The sequence below is a fragment of the Dipteris shenzhenensis genome, chromosome 12, assembly GCF_047967505.1.
Source record: "Dipteris shenzhenensis isolate YYH24624 ecotype China chromosome 12, Dip_SZ_1.0, whole genome shotgun sequence".
Taxonomy (NCBI): Eukaryota; Viridiplantae; Streptophyta; class Polypodiopsida; order Gleicheniales; family Dipteridaceae; genus Dipteris; species Dipteris shenzhenensis.
Genome location: NC_141607.1, coordinates 35,822,778 through 35,847,505, shown reverse-complemented (window position 1 = coordinate 35,847,505; position 24,728 = coordinate 35,822,778). Strand labels below are relative to the sequence as shown.

The window sequence follows — 24,728 nt, the reverse complement described above, 5'->3', positions numbered from 1 at the left end:
GTGGAAGAAACTGTGTGCCACTTATGAAAAGGAAACTGCCTCTAATAAAGTTTACCTCATGAAGAGGTTGTTTGAGCTGTAGATGAAGGAAGGGGTCTCCATTGCTTCTCACTTGAATGAATTCAATATTATTTTCAGCTAGCTTTAGGCTCACAAGATGAATTTTGATGCGGAGACTAAGGCAATATTTCTCTTATGTTCATTGCCATCCTCATGGGATACCTTCCGTATAGCTATCAGTAACTCTGCACCTGGTGGAGTACTGAAATTTGATGATGTTGTGGGTAGCTTGTTGGCCGAGGAGATTAGACGGAAGTCTATAGATGGCAACAAGCAAGATGCAGCTTTAAATGTGCGAAGGGGCATATCACAGTTCAGGGGGAAGTCCCAAGAAAGACGGAAGTCTCATAGCAAATCCAAGGCACGGAACATTGAGTGTTACCACTGTGACAAGAAGGGCCATATGAAAAAGGATTGCTACAAGCTGAAAAGAGAGCAAAAGGATAAGAAAAAGAATGCAAATTGGGGTGCAAATCAAAAGGAAGAGAGTCCAAGGGAGGACAAAGGAAAAGTGAAGATCAAGGAGATCAATGCAGTCACACATGATAGTGACAATGACGTTCTCTTCATGTCTAGTTTATTTGCAGAGTTGCTTAGCACTTCAGATGATGCATATTCCTAGGATTGGATTTTGGATTCTGGTGCTTCATTCCATGTTACTCCCCATAGGGAATGGTTCTCCACTTATGACAGTGGAAAGACAGGTTGTGTGCATCTTGGAAATGACTATGCATGTGACATAGTGGGAGTAGGTGACATAAAGTTTTCTTTTGCAAATGGGTCTGCATTTATTTTGAAACATGTGAGATATGTGCCTAATTTGACCAAGAGTCTTATTTCAGTGGGTCAGCTAGATGATGCTGGTTTTCACACCACTTTTGGCTTTCAAAGTTTGAAAATTCAGAAGGGCTCTATGCTTTTGGCTAGGGGTGTCAAGTGTGGGACTTTGTATCCCTTACATGTATCAGGGGTATTTGATCATGTTATTGCAATAACTGAGCAGCCAAGCACTTCTTTATGGCATTGCACGTTGCGGCACATGAGCCAAAATGGAATGAAACTCTTATGCCATTTGGGTTATGAACCGCATTTGAGTTTCTCTGATTTTGAATTTTGTGAGCACTGTCTCTATGGGAAGCAGACTAAATCAGCCCATAAAAGAAGGGGAAAGAAAGAGTTTGAAAAGCTTGATTTGGTGCATTCATATGTATGTGGTCCCATGCTAACACGATCATTAGGCAGGGCTGAATACTATGTGACATTCATTAATGATGCAACTAGGAAAGTGTGGGCTTATGCTATAGCTTGGAAGAGTGATGTGTTCCAAGTATTTCAAAAATGGTTGGCCTTGGTTGAGAATCAGTCAGGTAGAATGCTTAAATGCCTACGGACTGACAATGGTGGAGAGTATCTCTCTCATGACTTTTAGCATTTCTGTGATACACGTGGGATTAAGAGGGAGCTCACATCCCCTTGTACTCCAAAGCAAAATCCAGTGCAAAAAAGATGAACTGTACCATTCAAGAAAGATTGCAATGCATGCTTTCCAATGCAAGTCTTTCTGGTGGTTTTTGGGCTAAGGCAATGAAGACTACAGTGCATGTGATCAATAGATTACCTAGTAAGAGTTTGGATGGTGGTATTTCTGAAGAGGCATAGAGTGGCAAGAAGCCCTCTTACTCTCATTTGCATATATTTGGGTGTGAGGCATATGCACATATGCCAAAAGAGCTTCGAAAGAAGCTAGATCCTAAGTCTAGGAAATGCATCTTTCTGGGTTATGGTGAAAGTGGAGAGATGGGCTATCGTCTCTGGGATCTAGAAGCAAAGAAGATCATACATAGCCATGATGTAGTCTTCAATGAGAAGAAGATGCATAAGGCACCCATGAGGATGTGGAAATGAGGACAATCACTTTCCAGGATGTGAATCCACCTGCATATGTTGATAGATAGCAAGCTGTCCATGCACCAAATGTGCAAGAAATGGTACCACCAAGTACTCCCATAGGTATACAATCAAGGGTAGATGATGGATCATCTATTGGTGGAAATGATGAGCCAAATGTGGTTGATATGCAGGTGGGACAACAAGCTGAAATGCTCTTGAGAAAATCATCTAGAGTGTCTAGACTGCCTGATTGGTTTGTTCAAGGAGTAGACTATGTGATGCTTACTGATTGCGGGGAGCCTTCTTGCTATAGAGAGGCTATGATGTGTGAGGATCAACACAAGTGGGAGTATGCTATGCAATCAGAGATGAGTTCACTTATGAAGAATAAGAATTGGGACTTGGTTTCTTTGCCACATGGAAAGAAAGAATTGCCATGTAAATGGGTCTACAAGATGAAGGTCACAGGTGATGATGTGCCTAGGTACAAGGCCTGTTTGGTCACTTAAGGGTTCAAGCAAGAGAAGGGTGTGGACTTTGATGAGATATTCTCTCCAGTTGTGAAGATGACCACACTTAGATGCATGCTTGGACTAGTGGCATTAGAGGATATGGAGCTTATGCAGATGGAGGTCAAGACAGCTTTCTTACATGGGGATTTGCATGAGGAAATTTACATGGTGCAGCCGGAAGGCTTTGAAGAAAAGGGCAAAGAGCATTTAGTTTGCAAGCTGAAGAAGAGTCTCTATGGTCTTAAGCAAATGCCTAGAGAATGGTATCAGAAGTTCAATGCTTTCATTCGGTCCCAGGGTTTTAGAAGGAGTGAAATTGATCACTGCCTCTACACTAAAAGGACTAAGGATAATAGCCTCATAATCTTGGCACTATATGTGGATGATATGCTATTGGCTAGCAAGAATACTTATGAACTAGATGCATTAAAGGCCAAGTTACATGAGGCCTTTGATATGAAGGATTTGGGACTTGCAGGTCATATTCTTGGTATGCACATCACGCGTGATCGGAGTAGCAAACTCCTTTGGCTTTCACAAAAAGAGTATATTACAAAAGTATTACAGCGTTTCAATATGGAAGGGGGGAAGGCAGTGAGTATTCCATTGCCTCCATAATATGTGAAACTGAGTCATCCAGATAGTCCCAAATCAGATGAGGAAAGGGCCATGATGGCCAAGGTCCCTTATGCATCAGCAGTTGGGAGTCTTATGTATGCTATGATAGCTACTAGACTAGACATTGCATTTGTAGCGGGAGTTGTTAGCCGATATCTGACTAATCCAAGAAAGAGGCATTGGGAGGCAGTTAAGTGCATCTAATTCATGAGGTACATGAAGGGTACCAAGGAGATGTGCATCTGCTTTGGTAGAGGAGACATGCATGTACTTGGGTACACAGATTTAGACTATGCAGGGTATGTGGATAGTAGGAGATCCACTTTTGATTATGTGTTCACCTTTGCAGGTGGTGCAGTGTCATGGATGTCTCATGCACAGAAATGCGTTGCTTTGTCTACCACAGAGGCTGAGTATGTTGCAGCTACAGAGGGTTGCAAGGAGGCTATATGGCTTGATCGGCTAGTGGGAGATTTGGGGATTTATAAAGGTGTACCGACATTGCATAGTGATTCCATGAGTGCTATTCAGCTAGCACGGAATCCGATCTTTCATGCAAAGACCAAACACATTGAGGTCAGGTACCATTTCATTAGGGAGGTACTTGAGGACAAGCGCATAGAACTTGTCAAGGTTCATACAGATGATAACCCTGCAGATATGCTGATGAAGAGTCTACCTAGTCAGCGGTTTAAGTATTGTCGTGTATTGATGGGCATTGGATAGTATGCTCACTGGTTGTTCTTCCTTAAAGGCACATTGTCCTTTAAGTGGGAGGTTGTGCAGGTTAAAGGTCACTATGCCTTTACCCTGGTTATGTACAATACTCAAACACATATATAAAGAAGATTAGGGTGTTCTGCACCCACCAAAATTTGTGTGGCTCTCTGTTTCTCTCTCTCCCTCTTCCGTTCTTGCTTCCGTTGAGAGCACTCTCACTAGGTTCAATTCTTCATGCTAACATTTTTGCTAATTAGGGTTAACATCCCTTTTTCATGAGTATTGGGTCAAGCTGACCCTATTAAAAGTGCCTTTAACATGAGAATGTATGAAAATGAGCTCCTTGGTCCCCTATATTTATTAGCCTTTTCTCTCTCTCCTCACCTCTCTTTTCACTCATTTTCCCCTCCCCATATGTATTTACGTCCTTCACTTGCTTTTTATCTCTCCTCTCCTCACAATTTCTCTCAATTTACTCCCCGAGTCTCTCTCTTTTGCAAGTTATGGGAAGGTTGTAGTCTAGTGTCACTTTGCTTTTTTTTTCAAAAGGAGACTTATTGATTGTGCTGCCTTGTTTTTTAGCACTGCCCCACTAGGGGTAGGCTATTGCATCGAGAAAGCTTCCCCTTGGAAAGTGAACTTTGCTAAGCCAAGTGGCTGAAAGTGGAAAGACGTTTCATTTCACGTATAGCCTGCATTTAAAACTGACACTAGGGTTTTTTTTTCTCTACTAAGTATGGAGCAACCACACCTCTGAGCACGCCCGTGCCCTTGGTGAATGAATTCTTTATCACCTATTTCAATTTTTAGGGCAGTGCGTGAGTGTTTTCACGCCGTGGTTTGGTGATGGTACCAAGGATGTCCCGATTAGATATCTCCGTCGGCCATGGTGGGTTTGGAGCCCACGATAAAACACAAAAAAGCATGAGCTACGATGTGTGGGAAGGGAGGGCCATTGGATGGGAGGGAGATCGGACGGTGATGGTGAGCGACATGCATGAATAGACTTGAATGATATCGATGAATGCTACTCTCGTGTTATCGTCCTCGAGCTTTGCCTGCAGCTTCTCCCTCCATTGCCCACCTTCATCACTTCTCCACCCATGTCTCCTCCCTTCCCCCCCTTTTTAGCCCTTCCTTGCCTCCTTCTCCTCTTCCCCACCTTCTTTTCTCCCACTTCCTTCGCTTACAACGTCAGCTATGACGGCCGAGCCCTCGTCATCGATGGACAGCGCAAATTGCTCATATCCGCATCCATTCATTATCCTCGGAGTACCCCCGAGGTTTGTTGTCTTCACCCCATTTCCCATGCTTACGCTTCCGGACTTTGTGTATCTTAACACTTGATGCATGCCTCCTGATCATTCCAGATGTGGGCGGACCTCATATCTAAAGCTAAGGATGGTGGAATCGACGTCATCGAGAGCTACGTATTTTGGAATATGCATGAGCCTCAGCAGGGAACGGTATGTGGAAGTCATTCAATTACTTACATAGTTTGCTCTCCCGGCTTAACTATGCGCTACGAGATTCCGGAAAAGCGACAGGAAATTGCCTGCAGGGACCTAAGCGCAGAACCTCACGTTGATAATGCAGTATAATTTTGAAGGAAGATTGGACATGATCCGTTTTATAAAGGAGGCACAGAAAGCTGGACTTCTTTTCCACGTTCGCATCGGCCCGTACGTTTGTGCAGAATGGAATTACGGGTACGTCGCTCCCATGAGTTTCATAACAGAAGACAACGTCTTTAGTTTCTGCCTTCTTGATTTTTTAGCAGTCTTTATTGATTTTTTAGCACAAGATTGCTGATTAAGGGCCTGTTCACGCGTTCAAGAAAGTGGTTTTTCTGCTGGCCCCTACTCGAGAGCAAGGGCTCAGCCATCCCCTCGAAAATCACTACAAGTGAGCCTAATTTCAAATTTGACATCCAGCCTGGTTAGTAACCTGCTGCCCCCTTCGCGTGAAGAGGCTCTAAGATGATAGTGTAACTGTACAATGCTTAGTTCGTCCTTTCTCGTCAATGCTGTCTTTTATCCACCATAGTTAGTCGCACATAGCACAAAGTGATACCCTTGACTTTTTTAAGACGGGGCAAAACAGGTAGCATTCTTTTGGAACCTTTGTAGACTCTAAGTGTGTACTTAGTGGGGCATTTGTCACCATGAGGTCACCATAGGAGTTCCATGCACACTTTAATGTACATGTGCAGTTGCTTCGCCTCTCAACCAAAGTAAATATCTTCCCATCCTAGTTGTGAGTGTAATAGATTTCTTGCTTTGATTCAAAAGTTTTGACAGAGTACTTATAGATTTTGGGAAAAGTATACATTTCATGCCACAAACGATAGGAGCAAAGTATACATGTGCTCAATTTGCAATATTTTTAGTTACATTTGAGGTGGCCAAAAAAATATAGGCTATGCCCATTTTCCAAAAATTTAAAGCTTCAAGAAAACATCCTTTTGACACGTCCATGGGTTTGTGTCAATTCTGAGGTCCACATGAAAAATCGCATCGTAGGTGCTCATTCTCACTCATCACCCGTCAATACTCAGACATAGCATCATGCACTATGATGCTCATAAAAAAGGTGACATCTTCCTGTGATGCACTTTGTGGTGCAGACTATGGACCATTTGCACCGTCATCCCCCTCTACACGTTTATCTCCCGTGACTTCATGCACGTTCATAAACAATTCAAAGCTTGTCATAGAAATTAGACAGATACATAATATGGCTAATGAGTACACTATGTATGATATAACAACAATGAGAACACATGTAACAAAATGGCATGTACTTCACTTACCTAAAATCAGGCTTCCCACATTAGCAGGTAGTGTTGCAACAATAGGTGCAGTGGTGGCACCGGCTATCCTTGGTTGCATTGGCTTTTTGCTATGTGTCTTAGGTTGGGAGGCGGTTGGGAGGCAGAGTCTACAGGCACATCCAGCATGAACTTTGAATATAACATCTTTGCAAAGTAAAGTGGCACGGCTCCACTATGAGGCTTTTCAGATTTGATCATGCAATGAATGTAATATGCATTCTCCCTCATAGCTGGGTGGTGACAGTTTTTGATGGGCCACTATCCATGTGAGGCATCACCACAATCCCACACAATTGCTATGTCATCGTTGGAGACCACTGCGTTGATGCGATCGTACTTCCAACCATTTAGATCATGAAATATGCTTGTGTTGGCAATTGTGCATGCCTCATCTCTTCTTGTCGGTAGGAGGGTAGCATCATCCACATCCATTATGTGCTCCATTGCTTGCTTTCCCCTCACGCTTGGATCCTTAGAGGAGAATGCAGCTTGCATTGATCATTGCAACGCGGATGCCATGGCGAGTGAGAAATCTAACAACCATGTGAAAAATCAAGTGATCGACATGTTATTGAAACATTTAATTATAACATGGTCATGCAAATTACACCTTCTAAGAATTCATCCAACTAACACGATTCCATGATCGATTAAATTGTACAAATAAAAAGGGCAAACATAGGCAAATTGTTACATTTGTTTTAAAGATACATGTGGTCCTAATTTTTAACAGCATGCCTTCATTTCCTCAATGGGTCGCATTGCCACATCCTCGTTTACATTGAAACCATGCATTTTTGTTAAAATTGCTCCCATGGAAGGTCGATCCTTTGGATTAGTCCTGCATAGCGCGTTCCCACAATCAACCAAGATCTTGATTGCATTGTCTCCCTTCATGGAGTTGTCACTAAGAGTGTCTATAGCATCTCTGAGAAAGTTGGCAATTTTCCTAAATAGCCAACCAATGGCAAAACAATCTGATTTTGCTGCCCATGCACACTTGGGATTTGCACGTGTAGTTGTACTGGCATATCCATGGAAATGCCTTTAGAGGAGCATAAGCCGGGTCTTGTGGATATCGACTTTCAGTCCAGTGGAGGCTTCTTCCCCAATCAATAATCCCAACTCGGATAGACTTATCATCCCTCATGAAGTCCAACATATAGTTGGTTGCTTGTAGATCAGTGTGTGCATATCTTTGTTTGTGAACTCCTTTCAAACCACTAGCAATAGCAGTAGAAATGGACAATCCATGATGAATGAACAACCTTGCTCGCCACCGGTGAGTGGAGAGTTCCAGTCAAAGCGAGGTTCTTCTTTGGGATGTGTGGTCTTAACCCTCTTAACCCATCTCACATATGTCCCACAATGTTGTGGGAGACACATCAGCATATCGTGCACACTTCCACCATTGAAAAATGGAGTGATGACCTAGAGCTCTTGGGTGTGTGAGAATCCCAATACTCAACAGACAGCTCAATGGGCAACTATCATCGCTAGCTCTTGTGCGTGTGCGTACCCCAATACTCGATAGACAACTCTATGGACAACTGTCATCGCTAGGTCATCACTAGCTCATTCTTTAGTGCCAAATGATATTGGGCATTGTCTCTATTACTCTTCTTACTAGCATACCATGATGTTGGCCTAAGATAAATACCTTCCCTTCTCGTCCCTTGCCCACCGGTTTGTGTAAGGTCAATGCTTGCAATGGAAAGTGTACTATGTGGGAGCACATGTTGGCAAATGTAGTACATAGTCCTATCTGTGCTCTCCCTTCAGTTTGGCTGGATAGGCATTTGCTTCTGGACCATAGCCATCTTAGTCATATGGACTAGGGCGCTGGCTATTGCCTTTCAAATGGATCCTTTCTCGTTCGTGTTTTTTCTATGATTAGAAATCTACAACGCCTTCCATTCAATCGTCTAGAGTGCAAGCTTATTCTCTCCATTGACAGGCAAGACTACATTACTCACCTTTACATATAATTCCCATTGTCCTACTAGATCTCCAAACACTCGAGGGATAAATTGATCAAGTGTCACTTTAACATCCGACCATGCCATTCATCGTGATTGGGCTAGCTCATGTACGTAAGGTCAAATATTCGGGATACCATTTGATCGTGTAAGAATTTTGAGCTTGCATGGGCATAGATTTCTTCCTCACTCAATCCTATTAAGTGTTTGATCATTGTCTTATGGACAAGCATTTAAATCTTAGTCTTCAACTGCACTTGTGTTGCCATCAAGGATAGGTGTGTAGTGATCTAGTGCATGCAACAATTGTTTTGTAAGTGCTCAAAATTCAAAATAAAGAACATCTGAAATACACATGTAAATTTGCAATGCTGGTGTAAACTAAACCACTCAAAAGCAACATGCAACATCATTAACATTTCTAAATAACTTTCACACGAGTCTCAACTTCCAATCCTTATAATAAACTACTAAATTTCCAAGGAAATGGTATAATATTAAGTCAAGTAATTTGTATCTCACAACATGATCCACTACTATAGCAATCACTACGTGATCTACTATTATAGAGTGAATTTCGTAAAGTCACTATTGACTATCAGCTAGTGGAGGCAAGAATAAGAAACATATAATAGCATCACATAACCAAGATGATCTAGATGAGCTTTGCCAGTCACACATTCGGTTGGGAAGAGCTTTGTCGGGATGAACTAACTAGCAAAGGTAGGCCATCATCCGAATAAAACCCAGCTCTACTAACACCTATGCACATAGATAGATATGCTATATAAGAAGATTGAAGTGTGGGGAACCGACTAGTAGATGCGAGCCATCACCCGACTTCGATCTTTACTATTACAAACATCAATCAAGGCAAGGCGAATCCAATTAGCCAAAACAGATCATCTCTGAAACATAAACAGGCATCTCTTCCTCTCTCTCTTTTACTCTCCCTCTCTCTCTTTTACTCTCTCTCTCTCTCTCTCTCTCTCTCAAACAGCCTTCTGACAATCAGCCAGGGTGAGGTGAATCCGACCGACCGAGGTGGGATCATCACCTAGCCCAACTAACCGACACTGAAGGCTATAGAAACTCACCCAAAGACTAAGGAGAGATACTGTGGCAACAAAAAGCGACAGGTAATTGGCAAGGTGGTAGTGATGGGGGCGGGATCCTTTTATAGGACTCGATACACCGTGCGATACCTTCAGGCACTGCATGGTATGTCAACATTCAAGATTGCGTGTATCCTTTCGAATCGGATGATCAGGATGTCACACGTGCCAATATGGCATCTACTATGTGGTATAGTAGGTTACCTTGTGGTGTCTCGTGATGCCCTAAAAAAACCCACACGATGTTGATGCAGGACCATGCGGGGTAGATCATACCACTTGGTATGGCTCGATGCCGCATGATAGTCAGGACATTATATCATGTGGTAAGATTACAAACCATGCGAGATGCTCCCGATCAACATCCAGTGTAAAGAACCACGTTTTTTGGCATTTAGGGTGTTAGGCCACGTTCTTTAATAAAAAAGTACATATTTTTATTTTAAAAAATGTACTTTTTAAATCCTTGCAAATTAGCAAAGAAGTTAACAATAGAGCAGGCATGCTAAATTAGCCTAGTGGGCTTGTTAAATTCTCTTAAATTTTAAGAAATTTGATCCTAATGTTGCAAAAATATAATCGTGTTACAATATTTGATTTTTTTTTGCCTTTAATACATGTAAAGCTCTAAGAATCATTTTCTCCCAAATATTCAATAGTGAGCTTGTTGAATTCTCTTAAACATTTAACAAGTTTTGAGCTATGATGGTTTTCCTATCCCAAAGAAGTAATGGTGTCAAGAAATGCCTTATAGTATTTGAATTTATTTGGTCTTTAATACATGTAAAGCTCTAAGAGTTGTTTTCTCCCAAAGATTCAATAGTGCAATTGTTGAGTTCACTTAAACACTTATCAAACTTGAGTATTAGAGTTTGCATGTCCAAATTTGAATAATGGAGTCAAAAGAACTTTATAATGTTTGAATTTATTTCTTCCTTTAATACATGTAAAGATTTCTCTGAAAGGCTTTAGAAGAGCACAAAAATATTTGAATTTTCATTATCTGTGTGTTGTAGAAACAATTCTCACCTTCTCTTCTTTTACATCATCCTCATCTATAACTTAGGAGCATCATGGAGTTAGAGATCCAACTTTGCAAATTCTCTCTTTGTTATTGTAAGATGGCTTCTACCACGTCTTGAGAATATTGACCAAAAAATTGTTTGTAATTCTAATGTCACTCAAAAGAGTATGAATCTTTGACCTTCTTGCATTTAAGATATTCAACTTATCTTGCAACTTTTCATTCTTTAGATCACTACCTTCTCCTATTGTTCTTTTGTAGCAAACTTGTCTTTCTCATATTGTGTTAATGGTTCTCATCTCTTTTTGCACTCCTTTCAACTTCATTGTGCTTAAATAATCCACTTCAATATCTCAATGATACCTAGCTATGACTTTGAAATTATTGCAAAGATTCCCATGCTAGAAGTAAAAAGTGGAGAAGCGGACAAAAAAAAGGAGGAAAGAATGCTTTGGAGGACAAGGGGCAATGAAAAGGAGGTGAGGATGCTCTAAAGAATGTTACAGATGTGACACTTTGAGAATGGAGTATAGTGCCAAAAGGTGCTTAACAAAAGGAAAGTTTTATCGTACTTGAAGCTAGCTGTATTTCCTAAAATGATGAGTGACAATGCTACTAAAGAGAGTCGATCGGTATAAATGTAATTCTATTTTTGAAAAGATGGTGGGTGACAATGCTGTAGGAGAGTGTCAATAATGTAAAAGACTTTGTGTTGAGTTATTTCTTATAAGAAAATGTGTTGAATTTGACACTATGTGAGAATATCACATTAATGATGTCACTAACTATTGGATGTGATACTATGTTTGCTACTATTGCATGCATAAATACTCAACTTACTTTTGAGAGTTCATTCAAGCAGAATGTGAATTTTATAAGCATACCAGTCCATTTTAAATTACCTCCATGCACATCCTCTACAATAGTATATTCATTTGTGTGAAATTCTATATTTTCTTTGGTTTGGGTATGTCTATTACTTGAATTAAGTAGCAAATTTGAGCTATTGGATCATAATACCATGATGTTATAGAAGTTCCATGCTCAACAAGGTGCCATCTACTATGAGTAACTTATACCGATTTAAAACACCTACATCATCCTCAATGCTAATAATTTGCAATACAAATAACTTTTTATGAAATTTAAGCTCTTCTAATTAATGAATCTAAATTAATAAAATGGAAGATGATTGAATAATGAGATAGGATGAATAAATTAACTTCACATGATTCCAATGAATGAAGATTGAGGTAGAGAAGAAATCACTTCCCTCTTTTTTGGGCTTTTTTTCCATAGATATTGTACCCTTTCTATCAAATAATTAAAAGAATGAACGGCTCAACAAAGAAAGAAAGGGAAATAACAAGTCAAAGTGCAGGAGGGAGACCAAATGAGATGAGCTATTCTACCTTCATTAAAGTGTCTTACAGGGTCTTTTTCATTGACACATGAACTTATTATTTTCTTGATTTGTCTTGTAGAGGATTTCCAGTGTGGCTTCACTTTCTCCCAGGAATCAAATTTCGAACCGACAACTCTGTTTTTAAGGTAAGCTCTATAGTGCCATACATTTCAATAGACATGCATGAATATTTCAAATTGTTTCATTAGCATTATTTGAAGCTAAGAATATAAACTTGTAGGTTTGTAACTTTAACATTTCAGGTTGAAATGGAGAGGTTCACAAGAAAGATTGTAGACATGTTAAAAGAGCAAATGCTCTTTTATTGGCAAGGGGGACCTGTAATCTTAACACAGGTGAGTCACATGACAAATATGCTAAGGGAATTTTATAAAGCTAATGTAGAATTAATGCAAACTTTATGTATGCAGAGAGAAATTCCTTATTGAATCCTTCAGCATTTTCCTTACCTTGGGAAGCAAAAAGGCTTATATAGTGCTTTTATATACTCATTTTCATTTTCTTCATCCACCACTATTCAATATTGGTCTTCTTTGGTTTCCCGTGGAAATTTTCATCTATTATGTCTTAGAATATGGTAATTCAACTCTCCTTTGATAACAGCATTAGGTAACACATTGAGTCATTCAAAAGGTAACACTCTTGGACCAAATTTTTGATCTCTTAAAAGCACTATGAAATTGGAGAGAATGTCATAAAATCTAAGTACCAAATGTATGTGGAACTTTAACTCCTAGAAAGGCTAGACAATCAATTGTAGTCATCCCACAATGTGGATTATATTTTTGACCAATGCAATAACTTCTAATCAGATATTCCATTAATTGCCTCCCTCCAAAAAGTCAATCATATAGATTTTCTATTTTACTTGAAATTTCATGCCTTACATCTTGTATAGGAGTATTATGTTGCAAGCCCTTTTGGAGAACTAAGGAGGCTTATGGGGAATTGGAGGGCAGAGTGCCACATGGCCTAAAATGAAATTGTACCACTTATGTGGGATCATTAACGGCCTTGAAGAAGTAGACTGTTGACTCGTCTATCATTGTACTTCTTCATTGTTGAGTATATAATTCCTAGCCATCTACATTTGTGGCCAGCTAGGGAGGGCTTTTCCCTCTCCCTTGGGTCTTCCCCACTCCAATTGTAGGTAGCATCTATTTAATTATTGTTAGATATGAATGCTCCACTCTCGTGTAACTACGTGGGAACCAGCTAACTCTACTTGTAAGCCCCGCATATGAGGAGAAGGCATTTGAGTAGCTCAGTTATTCGGTAGGTCCTGGTTTGGACACTAAATGGGGGCCATGTGTGGCCTGATGGCTGGATGGCTTCAGATAGAGTTGGCACACTGCTAGCTAGGCTACATGCAAGTGCGAGAAGGCATCCCATGACTGACCGCACTGAGGGTAGATGGAGCATTTCTTGAGGCAGCCCACTCTTGGGTTGCAAGGCCCGTTTGGAGTCCCAGGTGATCCTAGATGGAACGGAGACCGTAGGTTAGTTGCTCTATTCTCTGCCACGGTTCAAACGTGTGGTTGGTGGCCCATTTTGGGACCGACCTCAAGTCGGTTGTTTTGGGTAGACTAGTCAATCTCCCAATTAGGTCTAACCCACTATAACTGGTGGCTATATAAGAGCAATCCTGTGAAGCCCATAATCATCACTAGCTACAACAACCCTGATTCCTTAGCATCCAGCCTCCATCCTCTACTATTTCCAGCATGCCATCGAAGCTTCTCACACAGGAGCGCACGGCTGGGAGGCAACGCCATCTATTGTATCAGTTTTACAGTAATCAAATTTTTGATTCTCCATACTATCTGCTTTTCTCTCTTGCATACGAGATCCTGTTATCTGTTGAGCACAGACGTTGTATTATTTTCTTACATGGTATCAGAGCTTGGGCTCTAGCAAGAAGATTTGGTAGTGTGTTTCTATTTGTGAGCAGATTGTGAGAGATGGCCCAGCCCACAAGACTGCAAATCCCACCGTTCAACGAAAGCGAAAAGTTGGACAGCATTAGCTATCCACTCTAGAAGTTCAAGATAAAGACCATCCTAAGCACATACGAGGTTTGGGATACTGCTACTGGGGTGGACCTGAAGCCGGTTGTGAGACCAAATCCAGCCAATGCAGCACAACAGATAGTACCAACTGTGGATGAGATTCTCAGGTGGACAAGAAGAAATGCAGATGTGTTGTGTTCTATTGTTTGTAGTGTAAGTGATTCTGTCATGGAGTTTATTCAACATGTCACCACAATGGAGGAGGCATGGACGGTCTTGAAAGTCAGTATGAGACCACGAATCAGACATGGATTTAGAATCTAGAGACTCAACTCGCGAACGAGAAATTATCTGAGTCTGAAATGGCAGAGAAATTCATCACCAAGGTGAAGAATCTGTGCGATCACATAACTGTGATTATCATCACCATCACCAACGAGAATCTAGCACGAAGGTGCATACAGATTCTCCCACCAAAGTACTACAGTCTTGTTACGGCGCTAAATACACAGAACAAAAATCCACCCCTCAACTTTGAGGATTTCAGTGCAATGCTTCTGGAGGAGGAGATGCATCAAAAGACGAGGACTGGAGAAGATTCAGCTTTCTGGGCTGGATCAAAGAAAGGTAAGGGTAAGGACTCTGGTAACCCATCTTCTTCTGATGATAAAAAGAGAAAGAAGAAGATCAATTGCTTCTATTGCAACAAGGCAGGGAACAAGCAGAATGAGTGCCAGAAGAAGATTGCAGATGAGAAGAACGGAGTAAAGAAAGAGTCTAGCAACAGTGCGCAGGCAGTACCAATAGAACTGTTCATAGCAATTGAGGAGATTTGCACAAAGGCAGTTCATGTACGTGCGGATGAACCTTGGATTATTGACAGTGGTGCATCACGCCACATGACTAGTCGAAAGGATTGGTATACCTCTCTACATCTGATAGGGAATGACATCCTAGTAGCAGTCGAAAATGATGCAAAATGTCCAGCAAAAGGAAAAGGTACGATTGCTCTCAAGTCAGATGCAGTTGTAAAACAGTTGTCCGATGTTCTTTATGTGCCAGATATCAAGAGGAACTTGTTGTCCATTTCTTTGATCATGGATCGGGACCTCAAAGTTCACTTCGATAAGAATGGCACACAGATTTTGGATCTTCAAGGGAAGGTCATTAGTAAAGGTACACGATGCAACAACATCTACAAACTCTCAGCTTTTAGTGCTTGAGCCGATGTGAGCAGCACTAAGCTATGGCATGAGAGGTTTGGTCATCTAAACCTTAGTTCCTTAAAGGAGATGCATAAAAGTGGAATGATTGTAGACCTACCAAGAATTACAGATCTGCCCGATGTATGTGAAGCTTGCATGATGGGCAAGTAGCATCAGCAACCCTTTCCTAAAGAGGCCAGCAGGGCAAAGAATCCTCTAAAGCTCGTTCACATGGACCTCTGCGAAAAGATGGAGTCAGAAGCTTTGGGTGGTTCCTACTACTTCATGATGCTGATCGACGACTACAGTAGAAGGATATGGATATACTTCCTGAAGACTAAAGATGAGGCTTTTAGTAAGTTCAAAGAATGGCATGTAATGGTCGAGAAAGAAACGGGGAGGAAGGTGAAGAAGTTGAGATCAGACAGATGTGGTGAGTTTACATCAAGTGAATTCGAAAGTTACTGCAAAAGTCATGGGATCAAGAGGTAGAAACCCCCACCACATACACCATAGCAAAATGTAGTAGTAGAGCACAAGATGCGTGTCATCTGTGAAATCAAAATTTTTATTCTCCATACTATCTGCTTTTCTCTCTTGCATACAAGATCCTATTATCTGTTGAGCATAGACGTTGTATTATTTTCTTACAATTATAGGTTAGACTCCCATTTATATACACATTCACTCTTTTATCCTCATCACTTTACCCTACCCTCTCACTCTCTACGTGCAATATGCCATCTTCACCATGCTTTCCTTCCTCGTAGTCTCTCATATGTCCCTAATTTCCTATCTCTTCCACCCGACTATCACTCCTCATCACCTCTACCACTCTTATCTCAATTCAGTCTAGCCTCTACCATGCTTGGCAACACCCTCGACCTCTCAACTCAGTCTCTCCCCCCCCCCCCCCTCTCTCTCTCTCTCACACACACACACGTACACACACACATGGAGGAAACTTTCGATAGAGGCAACAAGGTACATATCAATGAGCCAAAAGCTTGACAAGTCCTCAAGAAAATCATTTGAACATTGATTCATTGAAAGGAGCAAAATACTGCAAAGTAAAAAAATAAGTAGAGAAGGAAGGAGGGGAATATGAGGCTCTAAAGACTTAAATAAAATGAAAACATTCAAATATCTCTTCAGTAGTTCATATCAATTGTTTTCCTCCTCACTTATTTCTCTAACGTAGTAACAAGTTCCATATGACTTCATCAATTTCTAGACCACATATACCATTGCTATTATAATCCATGGACTTTCTTCCTAGTTTTTTACCATACGGCTTTAAAATTATCCAAATTCCTTCATGATAAGGCTTTTTCTGAGTCATTCCCATTGGCAAGTTGTGTCTTTTGTACAAGTAATGATTGCTAACTTGATGCCATATACCATTGTACACTATTGGAATATGAAGCCAAAGTTAGTCAAAAATGAGCGTACTAGGTGTCTAGGGGGTGTTTTATAGTCTAGTGAGTCCTAGACATGCCACGTGTCATAATGGGAGATATTCCATAGACATTGTGACTTTCTAGAGTTTAGAGGCTCACACTATAGAGTGTTGTACTTGTCTTATGTTATATATATCAATCAACATCAAGCTTTATAAATTATATCATGTGAGTATTTTGGTTATCATTGCCTAGCACTTGTTCTTTCACTTTCTTTCCATTTTGCCTTTCCATTATGCTTTCCATATTTCCATTCCATTCCTAGTTAGCTTGGCATTCTCCTACCGCCATGTCTCTTCATATGGTATCCGAGCTACCTCCAAGAGGTTGAGGTAAGAGAGTAGCCATGAAGCTACCTTCACACCTCCTCATTGGAAGGTCCTCTCCTTCCTTGACCACTCCCTCTTCTTCCTTAGCCTCTCCATCTTGAGCTCCTCTCCAACAATGGCTTCACCGACAAGCACAACATTGGGTGCCATTTCAGTCGAGATCTCTACCTACAATTGAGCTGCCATTTTTTGCCCTCTATCCCAGCCTCTTCTACACTCCATTTTCTCCTCTTTCCACCCGCTTCTACTCCTCCAAAACCCCCTTTGCCATTTTTATGATTTTGCATGTTGCCCACACAGCTCTAGCTCTAGCTGCTGCTGCCACCCATGCAGCTCTAGCTCCTACTGCCCATGCTACACTTGTTGTCCATGCTACCTCTACCTTCTCTGACCTTGCTAGCACCTTAGTCCACCACATGATCTACAAGCGCTACTTCTGCCCATGCTGCCTAAGCTACTTCTTGCTTGGCACTGTTTAGCTTCCCATGCATTTGCTCGCTATTCCAACTACCCATAGGAAGATTTGGAGTTGCTCTTACCATTGGTCACTCTCTTCTACTTTGACATTGGTGTATTACCTCAAGCTTGATGTAGACCACGCTCCATCAACAAGTGATTTCTCCTACCTTGCTTCTCCAATTGGTGGCTGAGGGACTACACATTGATTGACTCGCGATTGCTCGTGGTACTTGAGGCCTCTACATTGACTTTTTGGTAACTCTCACTCTGACATGTTGAGAGTCATGCGATGATCCGTGAGTTGTTCCCATGGACTTCATCGACACTTTCTTTAGGGGCCATTCTTCCTGGAATTCACCATATAATTGGAAGAATGTGCACACACATGTGCAACAACTTTGTGAAGGACATCTCTTATACAAAGAGATTTTTTTGGGTTCTCTGCCCTAGGTAGTCCCCCAAAATTGATGTATTGAATTTTGGTTTTCATTGAGTCTAAAGGTCCTCTGCCTTGGATAGTCCTTCTAAAATTGATGTATTGGGTTTTCTTTTTTTGGTGAGTGGCTTCCTAACATGTCCTGTTCTGAAGCCAAGGGGGGATATGTATTAGCTTTGATAGGTCTATTTGTTTATCAGGCCTGGCTTGAGAGTTCTAGGATGTTGGTGCATTGGTCTCCTAGACCTCTGAGTTGGTCATGCATCCATGCATGATGAGCCTCTGAGCCATGCTAGATGAGCTTTCTATGTTATGCTTGCTAGCCTTTGAGCCATGCCCACTTGCCTCTGAGATTGTGTGGGAACCATGTCTAGTTCTAGACTAGCATGCACAGTTTTTATGATCGTCATTGTCATGTTATGTTCTTGGTTCCATTCCAGTAGTCTCTCACCTTGTCGTGTGTTGGAATATGAAGCCAAAGTGAGTCAAAAAGGAGTGTACTAGGTGTTCAGGGGGTGTTTTATAGTCTAGTGAGTTCTAGACATGCCATGTGTCATATTGGGAGATATCCCATAGACATTGTGACTTCCTAGAGTCTAGAGGCTCACACTATATAGTGTTGTACCTGTCTTAAGTCATATATATCAGTCAACATCAAGCTTTATAAATTATATCATGTGAGTATTTTGGTTGTCATTGCCTAGCACTTGCTTTCATTTGCTTTCCATTTCGCCTTTCCATTATGCTTTCCATATTTCCATTCTGTTCCTAGTTAGCTTGGCATTCTCCTACTGCCATGCCTCTTCATACATCCTTGCTTTCCCTTTGGGCATCACATTAGTATGGACTCATCCAGCTACGTAGTACACCAACTTTAGCTTCACTAGCTCCAATAGGTGCTAGTGGTATTGGAGGAAATGTTTTGGTGATGAGTATCTTTATTTCATAGAGAGAAGGAGCCTCCTTGTAAATTATCCAATACCTATCATAGCAATTCTCCAAACAATGGCCTTTGTATAAGCTGTGTCTTTTGTACAAGTAATGCTTGCTAACTTGACGCCACCTACCACGTAGTAACAAGTTCCATATGACTTCATCAATTTCTAGACCACATATACCATTGCTATTACAATCCATGGACTTTCTTCCTAGTTTTTTACCATACCGTAGCTTTAAAATTATCCAAATTCCTTCATGATAAGGCTTTTTTTGAGTCATTCCCATTGGCAAGTTGTGTCTTTTGTACAAGTAATGATTGCTAACTTGATGCCATATACCATTGTACACTATTGGAATATGAAGCCAAAATTAGTCAAAAATGAGCGTACTAGGTGTCTAGGGGGTGTTTTATAGACTAGTGAGTCCTAGACATGCCACGTGTCATAATGGGAGATATTCCATAGACATTGTGACTTTCTAGAGTCTAGAGGCTCACACTATAGAGTATTTTACTTGTCTTATGTTATATATATCAATCAACATCAAGCTTTATAAATTATATCATGTGAGTATTTTAGTTATCATTGCCTAGCACTTGTTCTTTCACTTTCTTTCCATTTTGCCTTTCCATTTTGCTTTCCATATTTCCATTCCATTCCTAGTTAGCTTGGCATTCTCCTACCGCCATGTCTCTTCATATGGTATCCGAGCTACCTCCAAGAGGTTGAGGTAAGAGAGTAGCCATGAAGCTGCCTTCACACCTCCTCATTGGAAGGTCCTCTCCTTCCTTGACCACTCCCTCTTCTTCCTTAGCCTCTCCATCTTGAGCTCCTCTCCAACAATGGCTTCACCGACAAGCACAACATTGGGTGCCATTTCAATCGAGATCTCTACCTACAATTGAGCTGCCATTTTTTGCCCTCTATTCCAGCCTCTTCTACACTCCATTTTCTCCTCTTTCCACCCGCTTCTACTCCTCCAAAACCCACTTTGCCATTTTTATGATTTTGCATGCTGCCCACACAGCTCTAGCTCTAGCTACTGCTGCCACCCATGTAGCTCTAGCTCCTACTGCCCATGCTACACTTGTTGTCCATGCTACCTCTACCTTCTCTGACCTTGCTAGCACCTTAGTCCACCACATGATCTACAAGCGCTACTTCTGCCCATGCTGCCTAAGCTACTTCTTGCTTGGCACTGTTTAGCTTCCCATGCATTTGCTCGCTATTCCAACTGCCCATAGGAAGATTTGGAGTTGCTCTTACCATTGGTCACTCTCTTCTACTTTGACATTGGTGTATTACCTCAAGCTTGATGTAGACCACTCTCCATCAACAAGTGATTTCTCCTACCTTGCTTCTCCAATTGATGGCTGAGGGACTACACATTGATTGACTCCCGATTGCTCGTGGTACTTGAGGCCTCTACATTGACTTTTTGGTAACTCTCACTCTGACATGTTGAGAGTCATGCGGTGATCCGTGAGTTGTTCCCATGGACTTCATCGACACTTTCTTTAGGGGGCATTCTTCCTGGAATTCACCCATATAATTAGGAAGAATGTGCACAGACATGTGCAACAACTTTGTGAAGGACATCTCTTATACAAAGAGATTTTTTTAATATATTCTATGGCTTGATGTACTTGGGTTCTCTGCCCTAGGTAGTCCCCCAAAAATTGATGTATTGAATTTTGGTTTTCATTGAGTCTAAAGGTCCTCTGCCTTGGATAGTCCTTCTAAAATTGATGTATTGGGTTTTCTTTTTTTGGTGAGTGGCTTCCTAACATGTCCTGTTCTGAAGCCAAGGGGGGATGTACTATGGGAGCCATATGTATTGGCTTTGATAGGTCTATTTGTTTATCTGGAGCGCTCCGACACTCTCGCACACTCCGAAGGTTATCCCTTTCATGATGGGGGAGCGCTTTAGTCGGAATGGGGCAATAGCCTTCAAAGTATTGGGGTGGCAAAGTCCCCCTGAGAGGGGGGTGAGATCGAAGGGAGAGGGCCCCACCAAGCATAGTGCTTCCTTGCCAGCACCATTGAAAACTAGCATTTTCCCTGTAAGGAGATGCGCTATGTGCCCCGCCTATAGCGAGTGGGAAAGCCTGATGGGAAAGTGCACTCCGAAGGAGCACTGAAGCGCTTCCCCCGCCCCGCTGAGCCCTCTCCGGCTTTCCTGCCTAATGCTTTTCCACGTATTCCTTCCAATGAGATACACTACCTTGGGATGCTTTACTCCTAACCATAGGGTTCCAAGATGGAGCTTAACTTGAGCCTCGGTTAAGAACGATGATCCACGTTCCACATGGCGCACGATTCTATGGATTGTTTCATTTGAGGTCATGATGGAGGACATAGCTTACAATCATCGGCTTTAATCATGCCGCAGGGCATTTCATTGAGACGTTGTACAGTGATTCAAATACTTTATCACATATCTTCGATACGAATACAATAACGGTCGTGGCAATCCCCCCCCGTACCGACTGATACGTTGGAATCCGATTAGTCATGAACATCGTGAGGTGCTGCTTTTCATGAATCCTAGCATACTCTCGGTTGAGATAGGTAAGCCCTTTCGTCGGGCTTTCTCCCCCCCTAAGAACTGTATGTGGAAGTTTCCCTTCATATAGTTCAAATGCATTCCCAGAGGCCCCTGTAATACGTTTGTAGGTGCTTGAGGATGAAGGGCATTCCTGGTTTATGCGTAAACATACATAGCACCAGATTTTAGATTGATCAACGAGGATCCAACTTATTTTTTGCCGACACAAACACCAGAAAGGTTGTGCATGCCTTCGGCCCGCCTGGCTCATTCTTCGCCAACACAAGCAGCAAAGATATTTTTGCTTGCCTTAGGCCACTTACTGCGTGGCCCGCAATGAGGAATCATGACCAATAGAGTCGAAATGCACAGTCGAAATGCGCACTACATCCGCAGCAAAAGGGATGTAGTTCTAACGTGCAAGTTGAGGGCTCATGCTAGGCTAGCCGAGTCTACGGAGTCTGTAGGAATTTCTTTCCAGGTCTCCATGCTTTCATACCATCACAATTTTACGAAAGGTAGGTTGTTTACCTCAGAGCACTACTTTGCCTGATTAAACTCTGTGGTTAAATCTAAGCTACCTCTAGATTTGCTTCAATCAATTCGTGGTGAAAGCCACTTTACCCAAGTGGGCCAGTGCAGGTCACGTACCCCTATTCGAGCCATGGTGGCTCGGCCTTTGCTTTTTGGTCTTCCTCCACCCACATCTCGTTATGTGCTTAGCCCTTATGGACGCATAGATGAATATGGGCTTACCATGTTCCATCAATGGCATCTAACCTATGCTGATTTCGGTAGACCATGCTCTACCCTGGTGAACTCATGCGATTTCGATGTGCCCAGAGGCCAAGGGCGAATCCGTTCATAGTTCGTCAGACTAACTAGTCAAAGGTGGCCCTAGCCTCGCCTCGGTCATGCTTCACTGGGCTTATACACATTTGCTTACGTTGTCTCCCCCTTAGCTCACCCTAGCCCCCATTTTGAGGGACATTGTCCTCAAGGCTTCACACCAAGTCTTTACAGCCATAGCATGCTTGAGTAGGGTGAGGCAGAACCGTTGCCCGATGGGAACTTCCCCCATATTTCTATCGATGTCTTCATGTCGCACAACCTCTTAACATTACACCGCTGGATCCCTAATCCAAAGCTTGCTATGCAGTGATAGTACCAATATCCACTAATCGTTGTTTTTAGATACGGTTGTTGGTTAACATTTCTTCTGATTCGTCAATACGAGAAGCAAATTATTGCATAAATGAAAAAATATCTCCACTCAAGCCCAAAGGTGGATCTTATGCCACTCCACCTGGTCATGTATAACCGGCATGCATCCTGGCTCCCGAGACTCTTTCATGAAATTCTAAAAGTTTTTCTCGCTCTTTAAAAGCCCACGGGAACGGAGTTGATGCTCCCGCATCCGTAGCATAAGTAGTTAAAGCAGGTAAATAATTGGAATTCAAGTTATTTTGCGAAATAACACTCATATATATTGAGTTCATAATGATACCTTGCAATTACAAGGTCTCTCTACAACTGAAGGATAAGCGTGTTCTTGGGCCATCATAGGAACATAGATAGGGTTAAAATTTCTCGATGCCAGTTGCTACTATATTGCACACGTTCACTTGCATCACACACACAAGTGCTCTCTGAACCGTGCAAGATGGTCAACCATCACACGGCTCTCCAACTTGAGTTATCGGTTCTAGATTCCCAGGTGTTGGGTGCAGCGCTACCACGGTTTAGTTTTTGCCTTGCCAAAGTACTTCCATCCATGAGCATTTAGGTGACATCGGGGCTAAATCCTTCGTTTGTAAAGCCAACGAAGCAGCAAACATGGGTCAAAGGCCCAAAGGGCTAGGGAAAGTGTGGAGCATGGCAAGCCCTCCTTTACCTCATTCCGAGATAACCTTCGGAGCACGCAAAAGGAAAGCAGGGAGAAAGTGCTGGGTGGTTCTTCGGTCGAGACGGAAGGACCCCAGAAGTTGTACATTCTAGCAACATCTTCGAAGGGGGTGGAGTTGATTGGCCAATTCCCCATCCGGGTGTTCTGACTAGCACAAACCCCCCTGGCTTGAGAGTTCTAGGATGTTGGTGCATTGGTCGCCTAGACCTCTGAGTTGGTCATGCATCCATGCATGATGAGCCTCTGAGCCATGCTAGATGAGCTTTCTATGTTATGCTTGCTAGCCTTTGAACCATGCTTACTTGCCTCTGAGATTGTGTGGGAACCATGTCTAGTTCTAGACCAGCATGCACAGTGTTGATGACCGTCATTGTCATGTTCTGTTCTTGGCTCCATTCCAGTAGTCTCTTACCTTGTCGTGTGTTAGAATATGAAGCCAAAATGAGTCAAAAATGACTGTACTAGGTGTCTACGGGGTGTTTTATAGTCTAGTGAGTCCTAAACATGCCACGTGTCATATTGAGAGATATTCCATAGACATTGTGACTTTCTAGAGTCTAGAGGCTCACACTATAGAGTGTTGTACTTGTCTTAAGTCATATATATCAGTCAACATCAAGCTTTATAAATTATATCACGTGAGTATTTTGGTTATCATTGCCTAGCACTTATTCTTTGATTTACTTTCCATTTTGCCTTTCCATTATGCTTTCCATATTTCCATTCTGTTCCTACTTAGCTTGGCATTCTCCTACCACCATGTCTCTTCATATGGTATTCGAGCTACCTCCAAGAGGTTGAGGTAAGAGAGAAGCCATGAAACTGCCTTCCCTCATCCTCATTAGAAGGTCCTCTCCTTCCTTGACCACTCCCTCCTCTTCCTTAGCCTCTCCATCTTGAGCCCCTCTCCAACAATGGCTTCACTGACAAGCACAACATTGGTTGCCATTTCAGCTGAGATCTCTACCTGCAATTGAGCTGCCGTTTTTCACCCTCTATTCTAGCCTCTTCTGCACTCCATTTTCTCCTCTTTCCACTCGCTTCGGCTGCTCCAAAACCCACCGCCATTTTTGTGATTCTGCATGCTGCCCACATAGCTCTAGTTGTAGCTGCTGCTACTGCCCATGTAGCTCTAGCTCCTACTACCCATGCTGCACTTGTTGTCCACGTTGCCTTTGCCTTCTCTGACCTTGCTAGCACCTTAGTCCACCACATGATCTACAAGCACTGCTTCTGCCCATGTTGCCTAAGCTACTTCCTG

At 42.1% G+C, this 24,728-nt stretch overlaps 1 protein-coding gene across 2 annotated transcripts in view; it reads left to right on the top strand.

The window, feature by feature from the left end:
• Positions 1–4,847: 4,847 nt before the first annotated feature.
• LOC147896152 (beta-galactosidase 8-like) overlaps positions 4,848–24,728 on the top strand; it is an 89,966-nt gene continuing 70,085 nt past the window's right edge. For both annotated transcript variants that reach the window (XM_087382120.1, XM_087382119.1), the window contains exons 1-5: positions 4,848–5,083; positions 5,171–5,266; positions 5,397–5,509; positions 12,236–12,302; positions 12,420–12,512. In XM_087382120.1, coding sequence (XP_087238246.1) covers positions 4,904–5,083; positions 5,171–5,266; positions 5,397–5,509; positions 12,236–12,302; positions 12,420–12,512 — 549 coding nt within the window. In that variant the 5' untranslated portion in view covers positions 4,848–4,903. The remainder of the gene's footprint in view (positions 5,084–5,170; positions 5,267–5,396; positions 5,510–12,235; positions 12,303–12,419; positions 12,513–24,728) is intronic.